Source organism: Cydia pomonella, chromosome 9 (assembly GCF_033807575.1).
Source record: "Cydia pomonella isolate Wapato2018A chromosome 9, ilCydPomo1, whole genome shotgun sequence".
NCBI classification, from domain to species: Eukaryota; Metazoa; Arthropoda; class Insecta; order Lepidoptera; family Tortricidae; genus Cydia; species Cydia pomonella.
Window position 1 is genome coordinate 14128575 of NC_084711.1, and position 27588 is coordinate 14156162.

The window sequence follows — 27588 nt, forward strand, 5'->3', positions numbered from 1 at the left end:
GTCGAAGTTAAAACTGTGAATTCAAACTTGTCGCCATACGGTATTGCTATAATGAAGGTTGATCTGAATTAAATTTAACCCAGTCATATAATAGTTATTTTCGATACAAGTGCGGAAAGTAGGAAATTCACAACGAGTGGCGATAAAGTAAAACACGACCGAAGTGAAGTGTTTTAAATCGACACAAGTTGCGATTTACCTATTCGTACGTGTATTGTACAACGTTTTAGAGGCCCCGTTTTATGGCCCTGTAAACTTGCGACACAGTCACGGAAAGTGCTCATTTTCGCACTAGTGCGGGAAAGTAGCAGGTTAGCACCATATGTACTGTAAATAACATTACAAAAATGCATCATAATGAAGTTGATGATTAAAGTGACTTAGCTTTTGAAAATCGCGTTGGACGCAGCTGTTAGTGCCGAATTCCGAATTTATAGTCCTCTCGCTAATTCGCGTCCTCAGTAATGACAAGCCATCTATTGCCCATTTTATGCCCACTCGATGTTTCTGTGGGCTGTTCTTTGTGCGCAGTGTGTGTTTGTGTGATGCTGCGATCTCGTCTATTCGGGTCACGGATTATATGCGACTAACTGCTTAATTACGGAGCTACTAACTTTATTTGTGTCGGCGTTTTTCCTTAACATAATACCGTTTTTTTACTTTTTGTATGTTAAGATACAGAAATACAAGCAAGATAGATATAGATAAATATCATAAATAGCTCTTTATTAGCACAACTCAGTAAAAGATACAGCTTAAAGAAAAGCAAGCGTAGAGTGCTTAACCTTTAGATATTAACTAATAACTTGTATGTATGCTCGCTCGCTTAAAACTTATTATAAGTAAACCGGTATTTTTTTTTGTGGAGTAAATACCAACGTATATATTTATTTTACTATTGAGTAGAACTATCACTGGTTCACACCATTAGTGCGATTCATAACCGGTTATCGATAGTGTCACATCGCAATAATCCAAACATACAATACTCAGGTACATGTATTAGTAGCTACGTAATACACAGAATTAATATACGCAAGTCCAAAGTACAAAAGGAGTACTAATACATGTATATGTAAATAATATTTTGTGTACATTTGAAATCCAATAGCGACTCCTACGTGCTCAGTTGCGAGATGAGATATCGATTCGCTCCCAGTAAATAACAGATTTTATTTGTGTACATACTGTAACAGACTATAACGCTTTCATCTAGTGACGAGAAAAGTGCCTAGGATACCTATTTCAGAACTGACTCTTTGGGTGTTTTGTAGAATTTCTATTGTATAAATAGATTTTATATTTTAAAAAGATAATAATTAAAATTTTAGTTTAAAAAGCTATAGAATCTTAATTAACTTATCAAAAACAAAATTGATTTATCAAAAAAGCTATAAAGTAAGCTTTTTTGATAAATCAATTTTGTTCTTTTTTTATACAATAGTTTTATATAAACTAAGAAGTTATATGTTATCGTGCTCATGGCATACACGCGAATCACCTAAACAACTATATACACATCCGTTAATGTGTAATTGTGAGTTAGGACATCGTTAGCAATATTGCGGTCGTAGGGTTTTGCTAATGTTCAATAGAACTTGGCAATTCAATAGGCTCCCCGTGATACTCGAAAGTGTCTGTCGCCGCATCCCTACTCGCGTGGGCGCTTTTGTTTACTCACTACGGCAGTTTTTTCTTACGTGACTGCTAGGAAATGGAAAAAAACATTCCTATTACAAATTCAATTACGCAGAAGTTTTTGTTACTGAAATATTTGCGTGGATTATAGTCGCCATTTTCTAATATCCGAAATACATAGGTAGTTAAAAGGATTTAAGTGTCATATTTTTATTAAACTTCTGTTTGGCTAGATTATACAGCGTTCATTTTAAAAGAGGTAAAACTAGTTATATTTAGGGTTGCCAAACGTCCCGTGTACACGGGACTGTCACCGTATTTAAGTATCGCGTCCCATATTTTTACCCGTCCCGTTTTTGTCCACAATCATCTCTGTTTAACCACATTGTTTCTATATATGAGTAAAAGGTCTCTATTGTTTCCCATAAAGTTTTAAGTCATAATTTTGACGACCGGTCTGGCCTAGTGGGTAGTGACCCTGCCTATGAAGCTGATGGTCCCGGGTTCAAATCCTGGTAATAGCATATATTTGTGTGATGAACACGGATATTTGTTTCTAAGTCATAGGTGTTTTCTATGTATTTAAATATTTATAATTACAACACAAGCCTTATTGAGCTTACTGTGGGACTTAGTCAATTTGTTTAATAATTGAAATTGAAATTGAATTATTTATTTCAGGTATTATACCCATATATGTAAGATTAGTTACAAATTCAAAATAATGTCCTATGATAATTTATTATAATGTATTGTTTGACAGCATTTTCGTTAGCCATAATTTTGGTTTTTCTCGGAAACGCGTAACTTTTCAGGATTGCTTTTAAGGAAATTCCTGAAAAGTAAACGGTTTCAGAGTTATGACTAATGATAATATGACTATCATTACATTATGACTTTCAATAATTATGCCAAACAAAGGGATCCGGAGTAAAAGCTATGAGAATATGTATTAATATGTATTTGCACCTACCCCTCCTCCCCTTGTAACACAATTATTACCCCATGGTACCGTATCCGTTCCATATAATTTTGGCAACCCAAGTTATATTAAATACATATTGACACTTTCATAACAAACCACGTCTCTAATTTCACTAAATCATGAGCGCAAGTAGCTAGGCGGACCTTATAACTTTCATTAAACACCACAAATATTTCCCAATATATGACTAAATCAAATATTATCGTTGGCATCTTGGGAGATATTGTTAACAGCAAAAGCAATTCTTTGACGTCATAGGAACTCCGTAATTAAGACTGGCGGACAGTGATTTTGACGTCACGCTTAAGAGATTTAGGATACAAAGCGCTTTCAGTTCAGCTTTCCAAAAACTGATTTACGAAAAGTACTACGTCATGGTTTTTTTGAGCTGTTTAGATATTTGCATTCACACGTTTCCGCCGGAAATATATAGTAGTCGCGTCGCTAGATATAGGTGTCGGAGAGAAGTGATCATAAATATCTGTATCGAGACGTTAATTTGACAATAATTAATTATTTGCCGAACGCATTTTCGTACACGTACCTATATAATATATGTAACGAGTATAATATATATTCTATTTTACAAGCTTTTATTTAACTTGCCCTGTTATAATGCTAGTTAGTGTGGGTAAAATCTTGGAAGCTAAATTTGAGTAATTTGACCCACTTCCCGATTTCCGATTGAACAGAAAATTGGCATACAATTGTAAGTCGAGTGTCAATGCAATATTATGGTGCCATCGAGTTGATCTAATAATGGACACAGGAGGTGGCCATAGGAAGTCTGTGATGAAACAACGCAAACTAATTTTTTTTGTTTTTAGAATTGTCTCGATGAATACCTATTAGTTACCTGGTAGGAAAAGTACAGTCAGTCACAAAAGCTTGTACCAAAAATGAACATTTTGCTAAAAACTTATTTAGGGATTGAATTATGTGTAAGACTTTTGAATATGATTCGTTTGTACCAGAGAGATAGGAAGTTGATATTTTAACTGAAAATTATGCAAAATGAGTATTCCTCGGTCCTAACCTAGCTAACGTACCCTGGGTCAAAAGTACAAATTTACAATGTCGAATTTACAAAATTAGAAAACATCGAGGTAGAAGAGGTAGAAAACAGTCTGCAATCTGTAAAAAAATTTTAGTCTAGCTAACGAATTGAAAATCTTTTTACAACATCGAGCTTTTAAAACGACAAAGTTGCAACTGACATACGTAAATCTAATTTGCCATAATACGACCACAATAGCAAAAATGCAGTTTTTTTTTTTAAATTAGTTACACTAGTTTGAGGTGTAATAGTCTTACAGCTGACTACGTACCATCAGGTTCAAATTTGCATGAACAATTTATGAATTATTTAATTCATAACTTGTCACTTTTGAACACTACTGCACAGTCAGCATCAAAAGTAGCGGATCAAATAACGTTTCATAAGTATCTACCATTCTGTAACAGCTTACCAAAAAGTGATGTCTTTAATATAGAATAACTAAGACTGTAAAAGATATACTTTTGAGCGCGAATTTAAACAATTTATCTATATTTGGAAAAGTTTTCCGGAATATCAGATACTTTTGCCGCATTGTTTCATCAGCTACTTTTGATGCTGACTATACATACGTATCTACCCCCAAAGACAGCTAATTCCATATTGATATTGAAACGACATATACGAGTACTCTATTAAATTCCAATAGTAAGAAGCGGGAGCTAAACAACCGTCTTAATTACTATGATAAATATAAACATACCGCCTTGTTACCTCCGCGACGCGACATCAAAGTAATTGGTGGAGGTACCTCAAGCAAAATGGCGTCGTCAATTGACGTCGTAACAAATTAATATTCCCTTGCGAGCCTTTTCATTTATCCGATATATTCGGGAGTAATGCTTAATTAACCGTGAGTACTGTGACTTGTCATTTAATGCTAATTTGAGATTTATTTAGTACTTATTATTTTATTATGATTAATTTATTTAATTGTGATAGATATTTCTAGGTCGGGTACTGGTAGAAGTACATGAAACAGGAGGGATATAATTATATGACATTGAATTAATATTCAGATAGGAACTTATCATCAGTCATAATATTACACAACGATACCTTTATAAAAACGTATTCAAACCCTGCTTATTTCCTTCGTCTTTTTTGTTGTAAGTAGGTACGCCAATCAATAAAAAAGTGTTGTAGTCAAACTATATCAAATTTACTCTATTGAGAACGCTAATGCGAATAGCAAGCAAGTCAGATGACTACATAGTTCCTAATCACATTTTTATGGCATTTTAGGTACTTCATAGCTAAGCCGAGCCAAGCATAAAAGTTATTTTCAGTTTTATTGAGAAAATCGTTCGATAGATATAAAATAATCTCCGCAAATGGAACACCCACGCGGCGAGCAAGAGTAGGTAAATAATCTGGTGAAATTGATACGAAACCTAATACGTAACGTTTGATTACCGCTGCCGATATTCACAGACCTCTCATTCCAATAAGCTCAAGGGATTCCGCGCGATACAAGCCCGGATTATTTATCTTTCCAGATCTAAAGCTAATAATACAAATGCGTAGATTCCTGCTCCGATTAACCCCTGTTTTAAAAATAAATAGTATTTAATTTTCTGAGCTTGGTGAATTTACATTTGTATATTTTTTCGCGTGCGATGATAAAACCAGCTACAATCCTGGAGATAATAAATTCGCCGATGAAACCAATTTAGACCAGTGACTGGAATCACATGTGGCAACAATGCATACAAATAGCGAGCCAGACTGCAGCGCAACCATATTGATTTTTAATTACTCTCCACAGCCTGGCATTGATATGTAATAAAAGTGCATAATTTCGGAAAATCGAGGTCATCCTCTGCTCAGCCGAGACGACCTTACGAAAGTTATGAAACATCAACTGTCGAAAATGTTGATCACATTCGTTTACCATTTTCGACGATTGGTTACGGCGATCAGTGCATTTTTATCTTTTTTTTACTGTACAGGTGATGGCTGTGGCTTGGTAATAACGATTTATTTATAGAATCGAATTAACTTGTGTTTACGATTGTCGATTGCCCATGCATGTAAAATGGCGTGTATTTTATCATCGTGTCATCAAGCAGTGCATACACGCAAGACCGACAAAATTACATGGGCAAGACTAGTTGAGCTTGTCCCATCCCATTCCATGCGTTTTGTAAATGGGATGGACGTTGTAAGTTACAAAACTTGGTAGCGTTTGTGACAGGTCACTTATACCTATGCGTAATCGCAGGTTGATTATATGACTGTCTGCCGGTCCAAGCAAATTGATTCGACTGATAATTATAACAGCGCATATACTATTTCGGACGTGAGTGTTTAAATGCTTCAGCTGTGAATTAAATGCTGATATTTGTTCTAATTTGCAGGTATTTTCTGCCAGCAAACTGAAATTATTAATGTTACCAGACCAACAACATAACATTCTATTTAAATGTTTAAATGTTCTATATAAAAAAGTTAACAATACAAATTGACACCTTCACTGCGGCAATTAGTGTAACTCGTAATTAAACATACTTTTCATGGGGTCTTTCGACCCCATAACGCAGTTCGATGTCAATAGAACCGACTTGCCCCAACCCATGGTGCTTCTGGAATTAAACGCCTAATTTAAAAGTAGAAAGGCAATATTTTTCCATTCATTCGAATTTCGATAGGTAGATAAGTAATTGCACGAGCACACTAGTCCCACGTGTGTCTTTCAAGCTTGATGTCAAAAATCGAACACACTGCGTGCTTGATTAAACTGCAAAGGTCAACGAGCATGTCAGCGGTTGGAACAAAACAAGCAAAACGTACGACGTACCGCCAAATGAGCACTGACGCTTTTCGGTAAACATTCTCCCCGTTAATTCAGGCGGAGTAAAAAGGTGGATTTGGGTAAAATAAAATGACGGACCACTCTCTTCGACATGTATTACCTAGGTGCATCATAAACCTGGCCGGTAGGTATACATTAAGTACATAGGTACATGTACCTACGAAGCTAATTTTTCCTAGTAGGTATGCGTAGGTATAAAGTCCGTGATGACTTTCGTTTTCAAAGTATTAACTAAATATCAGCAAGCCTTATCAAGTTTTATTACTTAATCTACCAAATCAATACTCTGCGTTACCAACTTAGTAAAGGCACTTGGTAATTAACATTTAAAAATAAACCACATATTTTTTTAAATCAGAAGTTGTTTAAATTATCCGTATCTACCTATAATACCTATATGATTGCAGTATTAACATAATATTGATAAAGTTTGTAGCAGAACCGCTGCACCCGTTGTACCACTATCGGCTCATGGTTCACACGGCAAGCCAATTAGTGGGTATCTCTAGCTTCCAATTCTATTAAGAGTAGACTGTTCACACTGCAACAGACTGCACTGCTTACAGTGGCTTCACTGTAAGCCCAACAGTGGTGTTGGTGACTGAAGCCTACGCATATGTGACAGTATAACTTTAATGTGAACTTGTCATTATATTTCCGCATGTGCCATGATACCAATTTCCGAAGAAAAAAAACTTTTCCATCATCAAACAAAATATCTGGTGGCACGGCAAAGCCCCCGCCAAGTCGAGCGCGAAGCAAACACTGCCGTACCATCCTTGACTGGAACCATTTTGCCGCATTTTCAGGCCTCTATTTGAGAACCTCTGGAGAAGACCAGAACGCAGAAATTTTCGTCATCCAGTAAGCTATAATCACATACTTAAAATCCAAAATTTCAAGTCTGTAGGTCATTTAGTTCCGAAGTTAAGCGAAAGCAAAGTTTCGCATTTATGACACTCACTCATGATCATCAAAATAGAACTAGTACTTCCCATAAACTCAGAGAGCTGAAATTTGGTACAGAGTTAGGGTTTAATGGCCACATAAAGGGAAAACTATAAAAACTAGGATAATCGAAGGTCTGGAGTACCTGATGGTGAGCCTGTATAGAAAACAAAATAATAATAAAAAACTACTCCTAAGTAGAAAAAAACTGTGTCAAATAAGAAAATCTAATAAAATAAATCAATAAGCCCACGTTTCTACAAAAAGAAGTGAAATTCCACCAAAAACATTCTGTAAAAAAACTAGCCAAGTCTCGATGGAGCTGCTTGTTTATCTCTAAAAAGTAATGCAATCTAGACAAAGTCGTGCCAAGTCTAAGGATTCTTACTGCGATTTCTTTATTATTATAGTTAATGTTGTGTGACTTTGCCGTTGAAGGGTACACAAGGGTACAAAACCAGGTGCTCCATAACACCATTGCACCAATCCGTCGCCAAAACCGCTACCCATTGACGATGGAAAATTGCCACTGAAAACGTTGATTCAATAACCAGTCAATTGTAGGCTTGATAAAGCTGCGTATTTCAATAATACTTATGTATAGGCGAGCCTGAAACAAATAGTATAAAAAAATATTTCCAGTACAGACGAACTTCTAATCATTAATAGAAGTCCGTCTGTACTGGAAATAATTTTTGGTGCAATGGTGTCATGGAGCACCTGGTTTTGTACCCTTGTGTACCCTTCAACGGCCAAGTCACACAACATTAACTATAATAATAAAGAAATCGCAGTAAGGAACCTTAGACTTGACACGACTTTGTCTAGATTTCATTACTTTTTAGAGATAAACAAGCAGCTCCATCGAGACTTGGCTAGTTGTTTACAGAATGTTTTTTGTGGGATTACACATTTTCTTTTTCCAGTCGTGAGTGCAGTCCTCACCAAAATACCTGGAAATGTCAGGGAAAATCACTCCTAGTCCATACGTCCATACTTAAATACATAGAAAACACCATACATAACTCAGTAACAAATATCCGTGCTCATCACACAAATAAATGCCCTTTCCAACCCGGGACCATCGGCTTCATATTCAAGGTCTCTACCCACTAGGCCAGACCGGTCGTCAAATTATTGAATGAATTTTTCGTTGTTTATTATTATTCTCGCTAATTCCGTTCTCCATTCTGCCGGAGCTAAATTATGCAAAGCAATCCGATTACCCGCCAACCTGGAAAATGATATTATGAATTTTATAACATCTTCGCCATCCAGTTCTCTTTGTCAGAAATACGCGGCAATTTTGTGCCAACAGTGGTACCATTTTAGATTGAGTTGGTAAGTTGGTTTACTCCATGCCTGCTACTCCATACTCCATATCGCACACACACTAGACAGGACGGAGAAAATTAAAAAAACCGCATGGATTTTTTTCGATAACGATTATTTTCTGCTCAATAGAGCACAACCAAGGTTTGAACCCACAATTTCAAAGGAAAGGTTACACGCATTACACTTTTTTCATAAGCTTCTGGTATGTAGGCACAAAGGTTTTCATTTAAGCTTTGAGGGTTCCGCAAACAAAATAATAAACAGGAATATACTATAATATTCCTGTTTATTATTTTGTTTATGAAAATACGTAACTTTTTGACGCCGTGAAATAGTAAAATTAAAATCGCACTTAAAAAAATATATAACTACCCTTTTGCAAAAAAAGTGTAGGTAACTAGTTCTGCTAATGTTTAAATACTATTTTCTACTCGTCGGCTGTAATGGTTGAATTAAGATTTCGTATACCAAACTATAATTGGGTACTTTTCATGTATGGGCTCCTAACTCAACTATAATATTCATTTCGAAACGGTTTAGTCAACTATAATGAAATTGACTAATCACAGCTCGCCGCGGTCAAAAAGAGGAAACAAAACGGTAGCTCAAACTAATTATTTATTTAAGGTTGTATAGTAGAAACTGTTGCTTCCTAAGTGATAACCGCACACGTGATATCCTTAATATAGCAACATCCATAAACTACGAAAACCGCTTACCGTTGCTTATTAGTCTCCATAGGCTGCGGTGGCCAAAATCGAGAAAAAAACTTTCTATTTATCAAGGAGCAAGTACCAGGGCCTCGTGAGTTACGAGAAGGTGTCGTTGACCAAACCGCCGGGCCCCGAACGAGTATGAATGAAGGTATCGCGGCTGCTCACGTATATTAAATAGCTATATACTTTTGGTTTGTTTACCTATATTTAATAATCAAACGAACTTACCTGTGAAGTTTGATTACAATTATGCGAGTATCCAAATCCAAGACAACAAATATAATTTACTAGCAGTACACGTTATCGTGCAGTCCAAGTCACACATTTTAGAGATTATAGTATTTAAAAAACAAGTTCGCGCTGTCCCTCTCACTCGCTACGCTGCGTTCCTGCTTCAACATCGCTCCTCCAGTACTCATTATTTCAGAGTTATTTTTGTGTTATTAACAGAGACTATTTTATTTTCATTTTTGGGGATGGGGGGCGGGTCTTTGTTGTCATGGATTTGGATACTCGCATAATTGTAATCAAACTTCACAGGTAAGTTCGTTTGATTATTAATTATACTTCGTATCCAAATCCAAGACAACAAATATAATTTACTAGCAGATGTTCAGAGCTTTGTATTTAAATTCGAATCCTGAATGCGAAAATAAAATAAAATATCGATATCAAATCAGTATGTTACGAACATACTGATATTATTGATTTTGACTAAAGAGAACAACGTACCACCTAGTAGTTATTAATTTATATCCAATTTAAATAATTATTTATGTATCCACATAGTATAAATGTAAAATGTATGTATAGCATAATAAAATTAAGGAGTGAAATTGCTCTTGGTATTTCATTTCGTTAATATTAAAAAAGTATAAAACTTTCTTTGATTTCACTGTAGTATATTGATAAAGTTGTATATATCTTAATATTCACAAGGTACAGTCAGCGTCAAATACTTCGTAGCAACCAAAGTAGCCAAATAGTTCGGTACACCATATATTTAGTATGGTGTACCGAACTATTTGGCCACTTCGACTGCTACAGAGTATTTGACGCTGACTGTACAACTATTTTTATGTCATTTACAAGCCAGGACGCCATTAAGTGTAAATGTGTTTTCAAGCTTTAGTTGGCTCTAAATAAGTTTTAGATGGGCATTTTCTGTCTGTAACCATATAAACAAACCATTTTGTATAATTTAGAATTTACCAACCATTCTCTGGATGTAATTACAACGGAGACAAACAAGCATACGGCCTGCCTGATGGTAAACAATCACCGTAGCCTATGAATGCCCGCTACTGCAGAGGTATATTACATGCGCGTTACTGACCCTAGAATATAATCTAATTTTATGTTACGACACTTTAAAGTTAATTTTGAATACAGCAATCAATACATTCCTCGGTAAATAGCCTTTGAGTGAGGTAGATAAAGGAGAATTTCCTTCATTGTAAAGCTACCATAAATATCAAGGCTATATGTAAGTACTTTAAAACTAAGTCTGGACAATTACTAGTAGAGTATCCTGTAGGTATTAAGTATTTGAAACTTATCACTTTGAAAATATAGATGGACTAATTTTAGTTATTACCACAGATCAAGAAATAGTAATATGATATTATTTATAACTAAATAGCTAATCTCATCTGCTTATGCGTATCTGAACGATGATGGCTACTACGCTAACAAGTGGCAAGGAACTTAGGTAGATTATGTGTTGAGTTATGATATATTTGTGAACAAAATATCTGGCATGACTTGTAACTTGTACTTCATTTTAAGGAGTAACATTTTTTAACGTTACCTACAATAAAACTGTACAGTGTGCATTGCGACGAAAAATGAAAACTATTTAAGCTTTCTTTTACAGCAAGACAATATGACAACCCGAGCATTTACATTTCAGACAATAATAATGTTATTGTTAAAGGATTTCAACCCTTTATTGCGATTATTAATCTAGCTACTTAGCGCAAGCGACTGCAACACGTGGCAGCATAACTCTAGTTGCATGGTTGCACAATTTACAGCACTTATTTCGCGTCGCGGGATAGTGCATCAACGGCGGTTCACCTCTTGTTTGATGCGGCGATGTTCCCCTGAAGTTTGGAGCTGAGAATCCGTAAGTAAATTGTACCGGATTTATTACATTAGGCTCGTTGATATGGTATATTCTTGACAGCATATCAAAGCTGACGTTTGAAGTTATTAGGAGTATATAACAGCGTGATATGAGTACGAATCATAAATTTGGGTTAAAGGGTTTACAGATATATTTTTTCCTATATGTTGTTTACATACAGCATTTCTTTGTCTGTAAGGGCAATGACATTGCGTACATTTTGTTTAAGGTATTTTAGGCCGCATTAACACCTATTAAATTACCTCAGCGTAACAAGAACCTCCTTTATATTTCATTATTTTTACAAGTCCTGTAAACTTTAGCTCAACCTTAAATATTTTTGCTCTTTAGTCCCTTATATTTACATGCGTAAAGCTACTTCCAATACTATTGAAGTCTTCAATCATTACATTGGCATCAACACTGTTATAGTAGAGCAACGTTATATATCTTTGACGATATCATTTTGAGATATGTATAATGACCGACTGTAGACCGAAGAGCGAAGTGACCGAAGAGCGTAGCGACCGAAGTGCGAAGCGACCGAAGAGCGAAGCGACCAAAAGGAGCAAAGCAACCGAAGAACCAAATGACCGAAGCATTATAACCTCGACACTTAAAATGAAGCACATATAGCCTCGACGCTGCGGAAATGGAGGCCTCGATAAGATTATTGTGGAATTGTATAGTACATATAACTTAAAGTGCGGCATATATCTTCGTCACTGCGACAGCTGCGACAGCGGACCCCTTGACACAATTATTGTGGAGTAATGATAGCATCCTCACTATGACGTGGGGCAAACTTAGCCTCAACACTACGACAGCAGAGCCCTCGACACAATGATTGTGGAGTAATGATAGCCTCCTCACTATTAAAGTGGGGTACATATAGCCTCGACGCTTTGAAAGCGGAGCCCTCGACACAATATTGTGGAGTAATGATAGCCTCTTCACTATTAAAGTGGGGCAAATATGGCTTCAACGCTGTGAAAGCGGAGCCCTCGACACAATGACTGTGGAGTAATGATAGCCTCTTCACTATTAAAGTGGGGCAAATATAGCTTCGACGCTGTGAAAGCGGAGCACTCGACACAATGGTTGTGGAGTAATGATAGCCTCATCACTATTAAAGTGGGGCAAATATAGCTTCAACGCTGTTAAAGCGGAGCCCTCGACACAGTGATTGTGGAGTAATGATAGCCTCATCACTATTAAAGTGGGGCAAATATAGCTTCGACGCTGTTAAAGCGGAGCCCTCGACACAATGGTTGTGGAGTAATGATAGCCTCATCACTATTAAAGTGGGGCAAATATAGCTTCAACGCTGTTAAAGCGGAGCCCTCGACACAATGATTGTGGAGTAATGATAGCCTCTTCACTATTAAAGTGGGGCAAATATAGCTTCGACGCTGTTAAAGCGGAGCCCTCGACACAATGGTTGTGGAGTAATGATAGCCTCATCACTATTAAAGTGGGGCAAATATAGCTTCGACGCTGTTAAAGCGGAGCCCTCGACACAATGATTGTGGAGTAATGATAGCCTCATCACTATTAAAGTGGGGCAAATATAGCTTCGACGCTGTGAAAGCGGAGCTCTCGACACAATGGTTGTGGAGTAATGATAGCCTCTTCACTATTAAAGTGGGGCAAATATAACCTCGACGCTGTGAAAGCGGAGCCCTCGACACAATGATTGTGGAGTAATGATAGCCTCTTCACTATTAAAGTGGGGCAAATATAGTACCATGTCGACATCTCATTTATAAGAAAATATTTATTTAATATGTGTTTTAATTTTGAACTATTAATTAATGTGCATTATAAAATTACATTAAAACTTTAATCAACACAGTTAATACCGATTTTCTGTTTGATGAATATCTTGTTGCACAGTAAACTTAAGCTTCTAAGTACTCACGGAAAGGAGAATTATTATTAGACGGAGTCCACAATATTACACAAATCAAGTATATCTTTCCATAATATATTTCATTTTAAAATTATATTATATTATGTAAATCAAAGCTGTCTAATAATAACAAAGCGGGTAACTAACTGATGATCAAATTTAGGAGGCGACCACATCGATTGGACCCAAGACTCGACGATACCGCGATGTCCGATTAAAGCCTACTACCTAATCCGTCATGATCCATACGATAGATTCACTATGGCCCTCATATGGGGCATGGGGCGCACGGTATCGGAGCACGCATAGCACGTCCCGTTTGTATACGTCGATTAATGGCATTAAACACTTTAAACTGTCAGTCAGACTAAATAGTCTTCCAATGTCTTATAGATTGTGTATTGATTGACATTACTCCTGTATATTTATACCTATAGGTATCCTCATAAGACGCTCATTAAACTTGTTGGTACTGTGTATGTACATTTGCATAAAGACGCGTTTTGTTATCATTCATAGGCACTTATTACCAATCGGCAAGGATTACCATTGTTATCTGTTTTATTGTATGGTAGGGTAGATCGGACATGGTAAAAGCCGCTTTCGTGAAACGATTACCTAGTATATATTAACTTTATTCAGATATGGTTTGTATATTTAAATCTGTACGCGAAAGCATCTCGTAAAAAAAATTGTGAGTGAACATTGCATTTTATGCAATCATAAAATGAAATCTAAATAATATTATATTAGTAAATAATACTATAATAGTACGTATTACAATTATTTAAAGTTCAAATTGTAATCTATTTGTAGCCCCATACTTATTTTTTCCGTAATTTATTTATTCAAAAAAGAAGGTAGTTGTAGTAAGTGATTTCGTATGAACGTAAATATTACTTGCTTGATTTCTTAGGTAATAAGTTTATTACGCTAAACGAATATACCTACAATTTCAAATTGAAAGTTTAACTGCCATGTAAGTATGGCAAACGAGACTAGACTTGCCGAGCTGAATAAACATAAATTTTTCGTTCGAGGGTACGGCGGTCGGCAGTTCAAATAATGTTTTGATTCTATACTTCTTATTCAGCGCACAATAAACATTAATCGAAACACAATTAGGTACACATATTTAGAGGAACACTATTTTGGCGAAAATACGTGTGACTCGGACTAACACAAAAACATGTAATGAGTACTGGAGGAGCGATGTTGAAGCAGGAACGCAGCGTAGCGAGTGAGAGGGACAGCGCGAACTTGTTTTTTAAATACTATAATCTCTAAAATGTGTGACTTGGACTGCACGATAACGTGTACTGCTAGTAAATTATATTTGTTGTCTTGGATTTGGATACGAAGTATAATTATTTATTTAAACTTTATTGCACAATATAACAAATAAAGTACAAATGGCGAACTTAATGCCTAAAGGCATTCTCTACCAGTCAACCATCAGGCTAAACAGAAACAGTAGTACGTGCAGGCATTAAACAAAAAATAACAGAAAAAGTAACTTAAAACAAGCAAAATAGCAATAAATAATATATACTAACGGTAATAAACTTACTTACTATATGACTTAACTTACTATATGATTTTATTCGTTATTTAATTTAATACTCGACGTTAACGGTAAACATACGAGAGTTTTGACTTTCCCGATGCTTTTTAATTTTAATGTTACGCTTTAAGCTATTGCAATGACTTTTGTGACTTTTTAAAACTTTATTAGCAAGTCATGCGTGTCGTTTTAATTTACGAATCGTTAAATAATTAAATACATTTGAAGGTGAACTTAATTTTAAAACGTAATAAAATATACTGTAAGGATTCGTTCAAGAAATCCACTATTTGTATTGAATTGTTTATAAAGACGATTTGTTTGTGTTTATTATTAATCATCTATAAAGTTTTCGATTTTGTTTCGATTCCATAAATAGGCAGATGGGTATTCAGGCTGGACGTGTAAATTATATTAAAAGTTAAAAATATTGATTTGTCACTTAGATATGATGAAGATGTTTAAGATGATGACACGTTATTAAAGGAAATAACACGTTATTGTTGTTTTTGGTGACATGGTACGGTAGGTCAATCTATAGTCCCAAAAGTTACCATACTTGTATTGAAAAGTACCTACTTGTGTTATGTATTGTCATAGTTCTATAGTTTTAATATAGTAAGGACTAGCTATTTGTCTGTATTAAATTAAATGATAGCATTGGAAATATTGAAAATTGACTCGCAGCTAGCGCCCAACAAAGTTCGCATACAACAACAGAAAGTCAGACAGTCCGCGTTAAACCCTAAGATCTCTCCCTCGACTAGTAATCCCTAGATGGAGCAATAAAGCACACTTTATCCGGTTATTGATGCGCCGGGGCACGGAGTTGTTATTCCCAACCCAGCGAGCTAACCAGCTAAAATAAAACCTCGGATTAAACATGATCTTATTGATATCAAAGTCTCATTATGACTGGTTAGTCTCCGGGAACCTAAAGAGGATTACTAAGCGCAGACGTGTTTTAATGTGACTTTTAGACACATAAAATGTGTAATAAAACTAATGTAACCTACCTACAATGGCACTACAGAAAAAGTAGCTATTGTCTATAATTACGGAGCCATGAAAAAAATCGAATTTGGAAACTCTCGTTTTAGAGCCTGCACTACTCTAATCATGCCTGTTCATATCGTTGTATTTGGCCAAATATTCGTACATGCAGCATCTTTCCCTGGTATAAGAAACGAACGGAATTTCAAAACCGTATATTTAAAAATGAGTCAATGTCTATTCCTATGGCTAATAATGTGAATGTGGTTGGTTTTTGCCTTTAATACTATTTATTTATGTAGGTATGTTTTTGCATTATTGTACATAGAAAAAGAAACACGTGAAACATAGTTTTATATTTATTTAACCACATTTAGTCTTAAAATTAAGCTAATCCGATCACTGGAAATCACAGTTTTACTGTTAAACCGGTCGCGAACAGTCGCCTTTGCAGTTAATAAGCCATAGGAATAGAGGGCCGTAACTTCCACTCAGACAAAGCCTCTCCAGGGAGAGAAGCAACTCCGAAAACAAAAGTATTTAAGTGAAATGTTGGTGCGAGCGAGGCTTTCATTTCAACGGTAGCTTTTTTTAGCAAATTGTCCCATTTGTTGCGAAGTAGTTTATAATTAGAGTCAGACCAAGATAAGTTGGCAGCCATTTTAACAGCCCAAACAGTGCAAACGTTATTTTAAGGTCAAACTTCTATGAAATTACGATGTTTACTTAACACTTGCACAGGTTGGGCTATCAAAATCGCTGCCAACTTAGTTTGGTCCGACTCTACGTTGTTATTCTTCACGAAGTTCGACACAAACACCCGCCTTCCATCTGTAACTGAGTTAAAATTAGTACATTATTGCAGAGGCCGGGAAATGGCAATTCGTTAATGAGTTTTCATTTCGACAAAGAAGTCGAATCTACGAATTGATATTCCTGCCGAGGCATATATAGTGCTTTTCTACAAACATGCTAGGAAATAAGGTGAAATAATCATTATTTTAGTCAAAACAATTTTCCTCTTTAATTCGTTTTTAAAAGATAAAGGCATAACTCATACTGTTATTCAATACTAACTGTAAAATTGTGCAACATAAGCTGTATGTGCTTGTGTACATCTTAGCCCTACAGGCAGGGCTAAGATGTTCGGCTCTTTGTCATTTGTCACCATGACTGTCACGTTCTAACAAGTAAGTAAGCGCGAAAGTGACGGGTATAGTGACAAGTGCTAAAAATGGAACCATACTGCCACCGCTGAGATCCTTAAAATATATAAATATATAAAAGTTTTGTAGTCTTTGATTTTATTAAGCAGTATACGTACGATCATACACGACGGTCCTGTTAGAACGAGACATTTATATGAGGTCATTTATATGCCTTCCTCACTCTATCCTTTAGCTTGAAATGATAACTGACGGGATTAAACAGTACAATAATGAGTCTGATTTTTTTATATTATTTGAGTTTGATCAGAATGCAGATCTTCCCTTACTATTTTTGCTACCATAAGATGAACATTTCCGAGCATATTTGAGAAAAATAATATGAACGTATATCCCGACGACCTGTCTGGCCTAGTGGGTAGTGACCCTGCCTATGAAGCCGATGGTCCTAGGTTCAAACCCTAGCATATATTTGTGTGATGAGCACGGATATTTGTTCCTGAGTCATGGGTGTTTTCTATGTGTCTAAATACCCATAACAAAAGCCTTATTATTGAGCTTACTGTGGGACTTGGTTAATTTATGTTTTAATGTCCTGTATTATTTATTTATTTATAAATATAAATAAATAAAAATAGCCACTTTGGCTGTACCCTAAAAACTTGTAACTAACTCCGGAAGGCAAAATCCATTAATCATGTTGGTTTGAAAGGACCAACTGTTCCCGTATTTGTTTTCTTGGAACAACAATCTAGCTATAGCCATTCTAATTGGTTGCGCGAACACGAGCGAGTAAATAAACTGAACTTCATTAGACGCGGGGCACTCCACAAAAAATAGTCTGATCAGTACCCACACCATAAGTTTTACGCGGCTTTAACCGCTAGCGACTGCGTCAACTCAAAAGGCATCTCGCTTGCACCAATGTCAGTATGAAGTCCAGTATACTGTGAGTTTACGCAATCGCTAGCGAATGTTAGTGTCTAACTCGTGGTAAGGATACAGGTCTCACACTAAACGATACTCTACGCGTTCAAGGCACTGAGAGTACAGGAATGAGACGCGTTTGCAATTAATCTAGATTAAGGAATTTACAGAACATTTCTACGCGAGGGGATAGTTATCGGATGGGCGTTCACGTTCCTTTGACTAAGAATGATTCGAATAGGAATAAGAAACACAATCGATTCTCATCCAATATCACGTCGGGTGGGTAGTAGGTACAACACATAACTTTGCATATCAAGATAGAACCTATTTAAACGAACATACTTATATATTATTTCACGGTCATGAGCATATGACCATGACAGACTGCGTACAATGCTCTTTGCAGAAAAAGATAGTAACTAGAACCTACCTAATTTCTGTTATATCCCAGATATAGTGTGGGTAATAGATTGGGCAATCGAATCATATCATTATCAGCTGCACCAGCCACCAACCACGCTCTACAAAGTGATCAATGTCACCCGGCATCAGCAGCCAACTTCCCAAACAGTAAAATTTAGCGAATATTTTTTACCCGCATGTCATATTCTGTCCGTCCGATTCTGTCACAGCCACTTTTTTCCGAAACTATAAAAGCTATACTGTTCAAACTTGGTAAGTAGATGTATTCTATGAACCGCATTATGATGTTTACACAAAAATAGAAAAAAAAAACAATAAATTTTGGGGGTTCCCCATACTTAGAACTGAAACTCAAAAAATCTTTTTTCATCAAACCCATACGTGTGGGGTATCTATGGATAGGTCTTTAAAAATGATATTGAGGTTTCTAATATCATTTTTTCTAAACTGAATAGTTTGCGCGAGAGACACTTCCAAAGTGGTAAAAAGTGTGTCCCCCCCCCCGTAACTTCTAAAATAACAGAATGAAAAATCTAAAAAAAATATATAATATACATTCCCATGCAAACTTCCACCGAAAATTGGTTTGATCGAGATCTAGTAAGTAGTTTTTTTTAATACGTCATAATTAAATGGTACGGAACCCTTCATGGGCGAGTCCGACTCGCACTTGTTTTTATTGTGTGGTAATAAATGGTGTATCTTATTCTTATTCTTAATATTTTAAGAGGGAAGAATAGCTTTATAGCAAAATAACGGACCTTTTTCTATGAACTTCCAATTCGGGAGAAACGTTTTCCGCTAACTAAATCTTAACAAATCACTTTGATTTTGATGTCGATCGCTTCCGCATAATATATTCTAGGTTTATAGGATTCGCTTTAAATAACAAATTGTATTGCAAATTTAATAAAAAAGGAAAACCTATAAACCTCGTTTTTCATTTATTCATTCATTTTGCCAATAACATACTAAAAAATCATGGAGTCACTAAGCGTAAGCGAGATGGAAGTGCGTGCCCAGGAGCGCAGATACATAGTTTTTAAATTTTTTTATTTGTGTGTTTTAAAAATAAAAAAAGTAATCGCTGCATTCTCCAAGGATAATATTGCTCATTTTTAGAAATACTTTTTCGTTTGGCTTTTGTGCAAAATTTATTATAACTTTTTCAATTCATTATAGACCGAAGTTCGTGATTTTTTTCTATCGAGCTAAAGTCAAAACCTCGGGATTCGAACCGCTGAAGTCCCTAAAGAAAGGCCTTAAGATTGCTAATTGAATTTATGGCAGCCGTATTGTGATCAAAAAAAGCACTACGACTCTTTTTTAATCCGTTGTCTGAACCTACTGTATCTTAAAAATCACAGGCGGTTTGGTGCAAATATAGCTTAAGTTTGTGCACTGTGCTAATCAAATAGAACATACGCCAGAACTGTCCGATATAGCTTCACGATTCGTTTGGCATGTGACCTACCGTAACGCAGATTGCAAATAGAACTCAGCGATTACATAGTTGCAGGCAAACGTACCGCTCCATTCATACCAAAACTGCTTTCAATTTCGTAATATTGGCTACTCACACGTATATTAAATTTGCTCAAATATGCAAGCCATGTTACTTTCTTTCTTACGTAAAAGGGATGCAAATATTTGGTCACCACCACCAAATAAAGTTGCTAGCCTCAAACTTCCTAGCCATCTATTTCTGGGGTCCCAGCATGGTTCCATTTTTATCGCCTGTCTAATATTTATCTGTTTAGTCTTCATGAACTTACACACGTGTTATTGTGTTAATTTATTGCGGACATGGCATATCAAGTAAGTTTTGATTTAATGGAATCATATTTTTTGAACAAAATCATCGTTTTATTAAGGCATTAAGAAGAATTATAATTTTTTGTCCATTGTTTCGATTGGCATCATTAAAATAGGGGTGATTTTTTTTCACATTTAGGCCCGCTCGATTCCCAGACGAAGCAAGTATTTCTTAGAAAATCTTTAAACGCAGAATTACTGGTTTTTAAAAATAACTTCTTTCAGCAAAATATCCTATCTACGATATTTAAGGTACTTTCCCTTGATGTCCCATAGTCTTGGGAGCCCTTGTATAAGCTTTCAGTTTATCATTTCTCATTCAGAGGTGAAACCCTTAATTAGACTATATAGAACTTAAGCTTATATAAAGTTGTTGGGGAGTTTAACGGTAACACCTTCGTTTTGTAACAAACAGCGTAGCGCGCACGCGCAAGCAAGTCAATGTTAATGTGTAGTTGCCGGTGTAAATTTCATCAGAGTTCTAACACCAAAGCAAACGGAACGAACAAGTTTCTGACCAGTTATAGTTTCCCCACGGCCATCGAATGTCAGCCAAGGTCAACATTACCTAATGATAAACAAAATTTATCGCACCACTCGCAATCGATAAGTTATAAGATCAGGTGATACATGTATGTATTTAATGTGGCTACCTAAAATCCCCTTCAGTGAAAGAACGCAAACAATGTAAATAATTTACCGTACGAAACTAAACTTTCCCTCAACACGCACATTTCAAGGTCGATAAGATTAAGTAAGTCATGGTTTACCCGCGTAATTACATTTTGTACCATAACTTTACCTCAGTTTTGATTTTTGATGAAAATATGAGGACATTGTTCAAACAAAGAAAATATTAACAAATATTTTTTAGTTTGTGCTAAACGGTTTAGCTGCTACTTTACAATTGAATTCCTTGGATTCATCCATTTTATTTAGTAATTCAAGTTTCTGTATAAAACAATAATATTTTGTACGCACGACCAAACAAGAAAAGTTTTAGATAGGTATCTAAAATAAGTAGCTTAAAAATTGCAGATTGTTGTGAAACTAAATACACCGTTACATCATATAAATAAACATCGGGACGAATCGATACGTTTCTGGCCTTGTTTCTTTTGGGCTTAGTGCCTTCACCTCGAGTGCATAGTTAAATGCAGCAAAGTCGGCCGACGACCCGGCCGTGACGTCAATGCTGCATCTCTGCTCAGATCGTAATCTTCATGTCTAGCTGTACCGGATTTACTGTTACTGCCTTCGAGAGCTGCGTACTTGGACTAAAATAACCACAATACGGTACTTTCTGCCGGAAGCGAGTAAAGAACAAAAACTCCTCTAGGTGCGGAATGATCGAGCCAATCTGCTAAAATCTTGACGTGCAACCAGCAACGGTTAATCTCAGATATTGAAATGACGTTCAGAAGAAATGTTAGTCTAGTGATATTGAAATCTGCTTAATTTGTTACAATCATTTACTCAATCAGAGAGGACTTGTTGACATTTTATGCTACTCATAAATATTACCTAGGTACATCATGAATCGAAAATTAAATAAACACTGAAAATGGCGGTAAAGACAATTTGACCGTCACAATAAGCTAAACTGGAGCTTAAAGTATGGTAGATTGTTAACCAAGGGATAAACTGTGGGTGTACGTCTTTTTACTATGAAGGGGAAACTTTTTGCGATAACTCAAAAACAGCTAAAGATATGATATGATCAGATATCCGCTATAGTTTTCATTTAATGTTTTTCTTAAGCTCTACTTCCAAGATTATATTCATATTTTTTGGACCTATGGTTCAAAAGTTAGAGGGGGGGGAACACATTTTTTTTTCTTTCGGAGCAATTATTTCCGAATATGTATATTCACTTTATCAAGAAATGTTTGTTGAAGACCTTTGAAACCTAGTTTTGAAAGACCTTTCCAACGATACCCCACACTGTAGGGTTGAAGCAAAAAAAAAGTTGACCCCCACTTTACGTGTAGGGGAGGTATCCAAAAAAAAAATATTTTTTGATCTTATTGTACGATTTTGTCGGCTTTATTGATTTATTTTTTTATGCCAAATTTCAGCTTTCTAGCACTAACGGCCACGGAGCAAAGCCTCGGACAGACAGACAGACAGACGGACATGGCGAAACTATAAGGGTTCCTAGTTGACTACGGAACCCTAAAAAGCGAAAAACTGGCAAAACCTCCTCCTCCCCCTCGTACTTATGATTATGACATTTTACTATCCAACTGTCCAACCACTTAACTCAATTCGTTGGTAAGATTTCTTACTTTTACATACAGTACCCCTAGTGTAAATATTTTCGACAGCGAAACGTGACGTACACGTTTGCGTTAAGTGTCATTTTGTATGAGATTTTTGACTTTCCAAAACGTCCCGCTTGGCGCGCTCTTTCTAAATCCAATACAAAATGAGACTAAACGCAAACGCGTACGTCACGTTTGGAAATCGAATTTAGTTACACTAGGTGTACTGATCTTAAATGCAGATCAGTCGTACGCAACTAAATCATTATTTTCATCGTAGTCTAAACTTCTTAAATACTAACCATCTTAGTTAAACGGTAGACAGCTTTATCATCATATCTGGAATCAAAGATACACTGATTGAGTAAGATGCTTAAATCTAAGACAATTTCGTGCTTCGAATTTGACAGGTAAACGAGAGATGGCGCTGTACAGCACCATACATTTTGCGGTAACTCTGATTGTCAAAAGTTGACGTTTGACAATTCAGTGACCGAAAAACATGGCGCAGTACAGCGACATCTGTTTTGGATGTCAAACTAAGGGACACGTTTTTTCATAGACTTTACCTCTCTTTCTCACGTAGGTAGGATGTAATGCATGCAACGGTGACTAACTCTATTTCCATATTTACTGTAACATTTCGAAACAAAATCAAAACAAACAACGGGTATGTTATTGACCTTTGATAAGGTCGATTATAGGAGATAAAATAAAAGCAAGAGTATACACATCTTCTGACGCGATAAGCCGACGATAGTATCTGCAAAACGACGATATTCCTCATTGAGGCATATTACGTTCTTCCGAGTTCATTGTATCGTTAACCTGACTATAAAAATACATTTTACGTATCACGTTTTCCTCGTTCAAATGCTTTGAAACGAAACTGAGTAAATAGGTGAAGGAAAACATTGTTTAAAAATACGTTCCCTACTGACCGAGCACACGGAGCACAGTTTCAGGGGAGATCGGGTAAACATAGACCACAATGCCGAATGCTTTTCGTTCCCGAAATACCCGATCCGGGTTCGATGCCCGAGGAAATGGTACACTGATACGGAACTAAGACGACACGGTGCTCACGCGCAGACACTGCTGAGTTACGTAAACCATCATTGTAGGTTACGATGAGGTGTGATGCATCAACGAATACAATTTAAAATCGATTTGTACTCGGCGCTGTCAGATTTTACATAATAATAAAGCAAATAAGTGTATCTTTCTCATACAAAAGCTTAAATTTCTTTTATTATCGGTGCAAGGTGCAGTTACTTAATTCACACGTTGACCAAACCTGTCCTGTGGTAGTCCGGCAGGGGGCTTCTGGGAGCAGAATGGCAATTGTACATCGGCTAACGAATCGGCAAACAAAAAAGATGTATCGGAATGACAGAAAAAAATATACGAAAACTCACGTGACTATTTCCATACATTATTTAAAGTTTCGATTGGCGTTTCTCATCTTGGCCAGGCTCCCTGAACGGAGGTGACGTACTTATAGGATAACTCTTTTCATATTTCTGCAACAGTGTATGTACATCTTCTAGCCGACTTCACGACGACCATCTTTTGACCGACCGGTCTGGCCTAGTGGGTAGTGACCCTGCCTATGAAGCCGATGGTCCCGGGTTCAAATCCTGGTAAGAGCATATATTTGTGTGATGAACACGGATATTTGTTTCTGAGTCATGGGTGTTTTCTATGTATTTAAGCAGTTATAATTATATATTAGGTATATATATATCGTTGTCTAGGTACCTACAATACAAGCCTTATTGAGCTTACTGTGGGACTTAGTCAATTTCAGTCAGTAATATTTATTTATAATTTATTCACAGGAACATATGGTACATGGGATGTTACAATAAAGATATAAAACCTTAATACGTTCGACCGTTAAGCATGTGAAAATTAGTTTTCACACCCGAAACTTAAACCACTGTTCGATTACAAATACACGGGTTCGATTTCTATTTCCTGTTTACTTAATAGAGAGGATCCCTTATTTACTTCCAACTAAACTAACAGTTCGTACTTGCAAATAGGTTGTTTGCAGTGGAAACACTATTCCACTGGTGCCGATTGGCGGCCGCAAATACTTTCGTTTCGCAAATGGCGCGCTCCACTAACTAACCGGTCTATTGGGTTGCCGTACAATTCGATTCCCGCTACAACAGGGTAAAGTACCTACAGATGTACGGTCGAGGAAATTTATTCTTTAATAATTTGCGGTTCAAGTGGTTGTACAGTCACGTCTGAAAATATCGATACGAAAAATGTGCCAAAAAGATGTATACACTACCTTGATATACGGGCAATAAAGTCGTGTATACATATTTTTGGAACTTTTTTCGTATCGATATTTTCAGACGTGACGTATGCTAAGAACTGTCGAATTAAAGTGAACTGTAAACTGCTAAAAAATCAATTTCCTCGAACGTACGGGAAGTTTCCGAAACTAAGAAAAGTTTTTTTTGCAAATGGAACATTTCGATTCCCATACAAAAATATGAGAAGCTTCCGAATTTTTTTATGTTTATAAATTTCGCAATTTTGAAAAATTTCTGGCGGCACAAGTCTAGTACTTCATCATTAGCAAACATAAGATATATATTTCTTAAGTATCGTTTTTAGGGTTCCGTACCCAAAGAGTCAAACGGGACCCTATTACTGAGACTTCGCTGTCCGTCCGTCCGTCCATCTGTCATAAACCGTGATCGTGATAGCTGGACAGTTGAGATTTTCACAGATAATGTACTTCTGTTGCCGCTATAACAAAAAACAGAATAAAATAAATATTTAAGGGGGGCTCCCATACAACAAACATATTTTTTTTGCCGTTTATATAAATAATGGTACGGAACCCTTCGTGCTCGAGTCCGACTCGCACTTGGCCGGTTTTTTGCTATACTAAAACAAACGAAAAGTAATATTAAAGACTCATCCTCATCTCAAAACTAATTCTCTATGAATTTAACCAAAAGTAAAGTTTTCCGTACCTTGCTGAAAACTTCAGTCTTAAATTAATTTTGATACTTCTTTGAGATTCCCACGTTACAGGCTGAGCCTAGTGTGGGGATCAGGGATCGGAAACCGGTATTTTTTGTATGGGAACGAAAACGGTATTTTTTCGTTCTTTGTTAATTACTTCATTTCTAATTAGGCAATCTAATAATACGAAGGCGTTATCTGAAAACACAACTGAGTCCTACATTTAGGGTATAAAATAAACCGAAATATATGGTTATTTCGATGTTTTTGCAAAAAACCGGTTCCGATCCCTGGTGGGGATCAATGTACTGCTGCTCTTGTAATGCCAAATTCTTGAAATAAATATATTATTCTATTCTATTCAAATATGCGGAGGGAGGATAAAGAAGATTCTTAAATTATTACTATAATTTTGGAGATTTATGAGTAAAAGCCTTTTAAAAGTGATGATAGAGTATCCACTGTTTTTATTATTTTTAGGGTGTCTTAGACAAAATGGGCAAAAACGCAAAAACCTTTATAGTTTTGTCATATCCCTCTGTCCGTCCCTCCATTTGTCCGTGTGTCCATGTCACAGACTTTTACTTGCTACGTATGTGTATTTTGTGGTCCGCTAGTGTCGCTACTTAGTTAAGAAGTAAAAATTCAAAAATATATCCCCACCGCCCTCTAACTGAAGTATGAACCCAGATTGCAAAACAAACAATAATAATACTCACCACGAAAATTATTTTGAATCATTAAGGATTTTTCGTGGTTAAAAAAAATCAATTAAAGCCACGTGCGTCTAACACAAATCAACATTCGGAAATTTTTCTACGTATTGTAAACTTAATTGAGTTCTACAAATTCAGACTCATAACTCATAAGACTTACTTACTCTAAGCAATGTGATACGCCTTCGTCTTACAAATTTGCCCGTTTGCGGTAACTTGACTCTGTTGCTGCTGCTGTAAGATTATTAAACTGACACATTAGACGAAGCAATTAGGCGGATAGGTGTCCGACGGTCCTCAAATTAATAAAACCCTTCCCTCGACTCTCAACTCCAGTAGCATCTTAATAAGAGCTATTTTGACTTGTTGCAGAATGCCGGCGCTCCGGCTACTGGGGCGCAAATGGCTAGCCGCCTCGGACGATCTCGTGTTTCCGAGCATCTTCGAGCTACTGTGCCGTTTTGTATGGTAAGTAGACAATATATCGCGCTGACTAAGCGCTTAGTTTCACCCTCTAGTTTCACCGATAGCCGGTATTCGATAGAACATTACATTTTTTGTCCTCATACTGATCACTAGAACCCGCCGCCTAAAAGCCGCTCCCATACAATGGAAGTTACACTCTCATTTTAAAATGACCCGCATAAATTATATGAAATTTGGCATGAACAATCGAACATTAACGTAACATACGAGTATTTTACCTATGTCTGGTATTTCGTTACTATACTTACAAAGAAAATAGAGCGAGTAGAAGTTTTGGATGTAAAACTTTTATTCGCTCTAATTTCCCTTTATTGCAATTTTCCTTGAGAATGTTGTTTTAAAATGAGAGCGTAACGTGAGTGCGCGTCAGTAAAATATGAGCCGGTGTGACTCAAGTAGTGATGGGTAGGACATCAATTTAAAATGAGTTTGTATGAGTACCTCATTCTCTAAAATGAGGTGTTACAATGTCTTACTTCAAATGAGGAGAGGTACTAGCACTTTTGCAGCATCGACTATTTCATCAACTCCAACGGCAGCAAACCATATTTAATGTAAATACATATTTAGGCATTGCTAAACTTCCTTTTAAATATTTACTTGGAGTGCAATTCTGGAGGTTTAAAACAGAACTTTAAGAACAGAAGACATACATTTAAGAATCAAACTAAGGAGTTAAAGTACATACATCCTATTGCAACTT

At 36.3% G+C, this 27588-nt stretch overlaps 1 protein-coding gene across 5 annotated transcripts in view; it reads left to right on the forward strand.

The window, feature by feature from the left end:
* The window catches only part of LOC133520927 (diacylglycerol lipase-beta), a 100584-nt gene that overhangs the window by 21397 nt on the left and 51599 nt on the right, over positions 1–27588 (forward strand). For all 5 annotated transcript variants that reach the window (XM_061855627.1, XM_061855629.1, XM_061855630.1 and 2 more), the window contains exon 2: positions 26772–26867. In XM_061855627.1, coding sequence (XP_061711611.1) covers positions 26773–26867 — 95 coding nt within the window. In that variant the 5' untranslated portion in view covers position 26772. The remainder of the gene's footprint in view (positions 1–26771; positions 26868–27588) is intronic.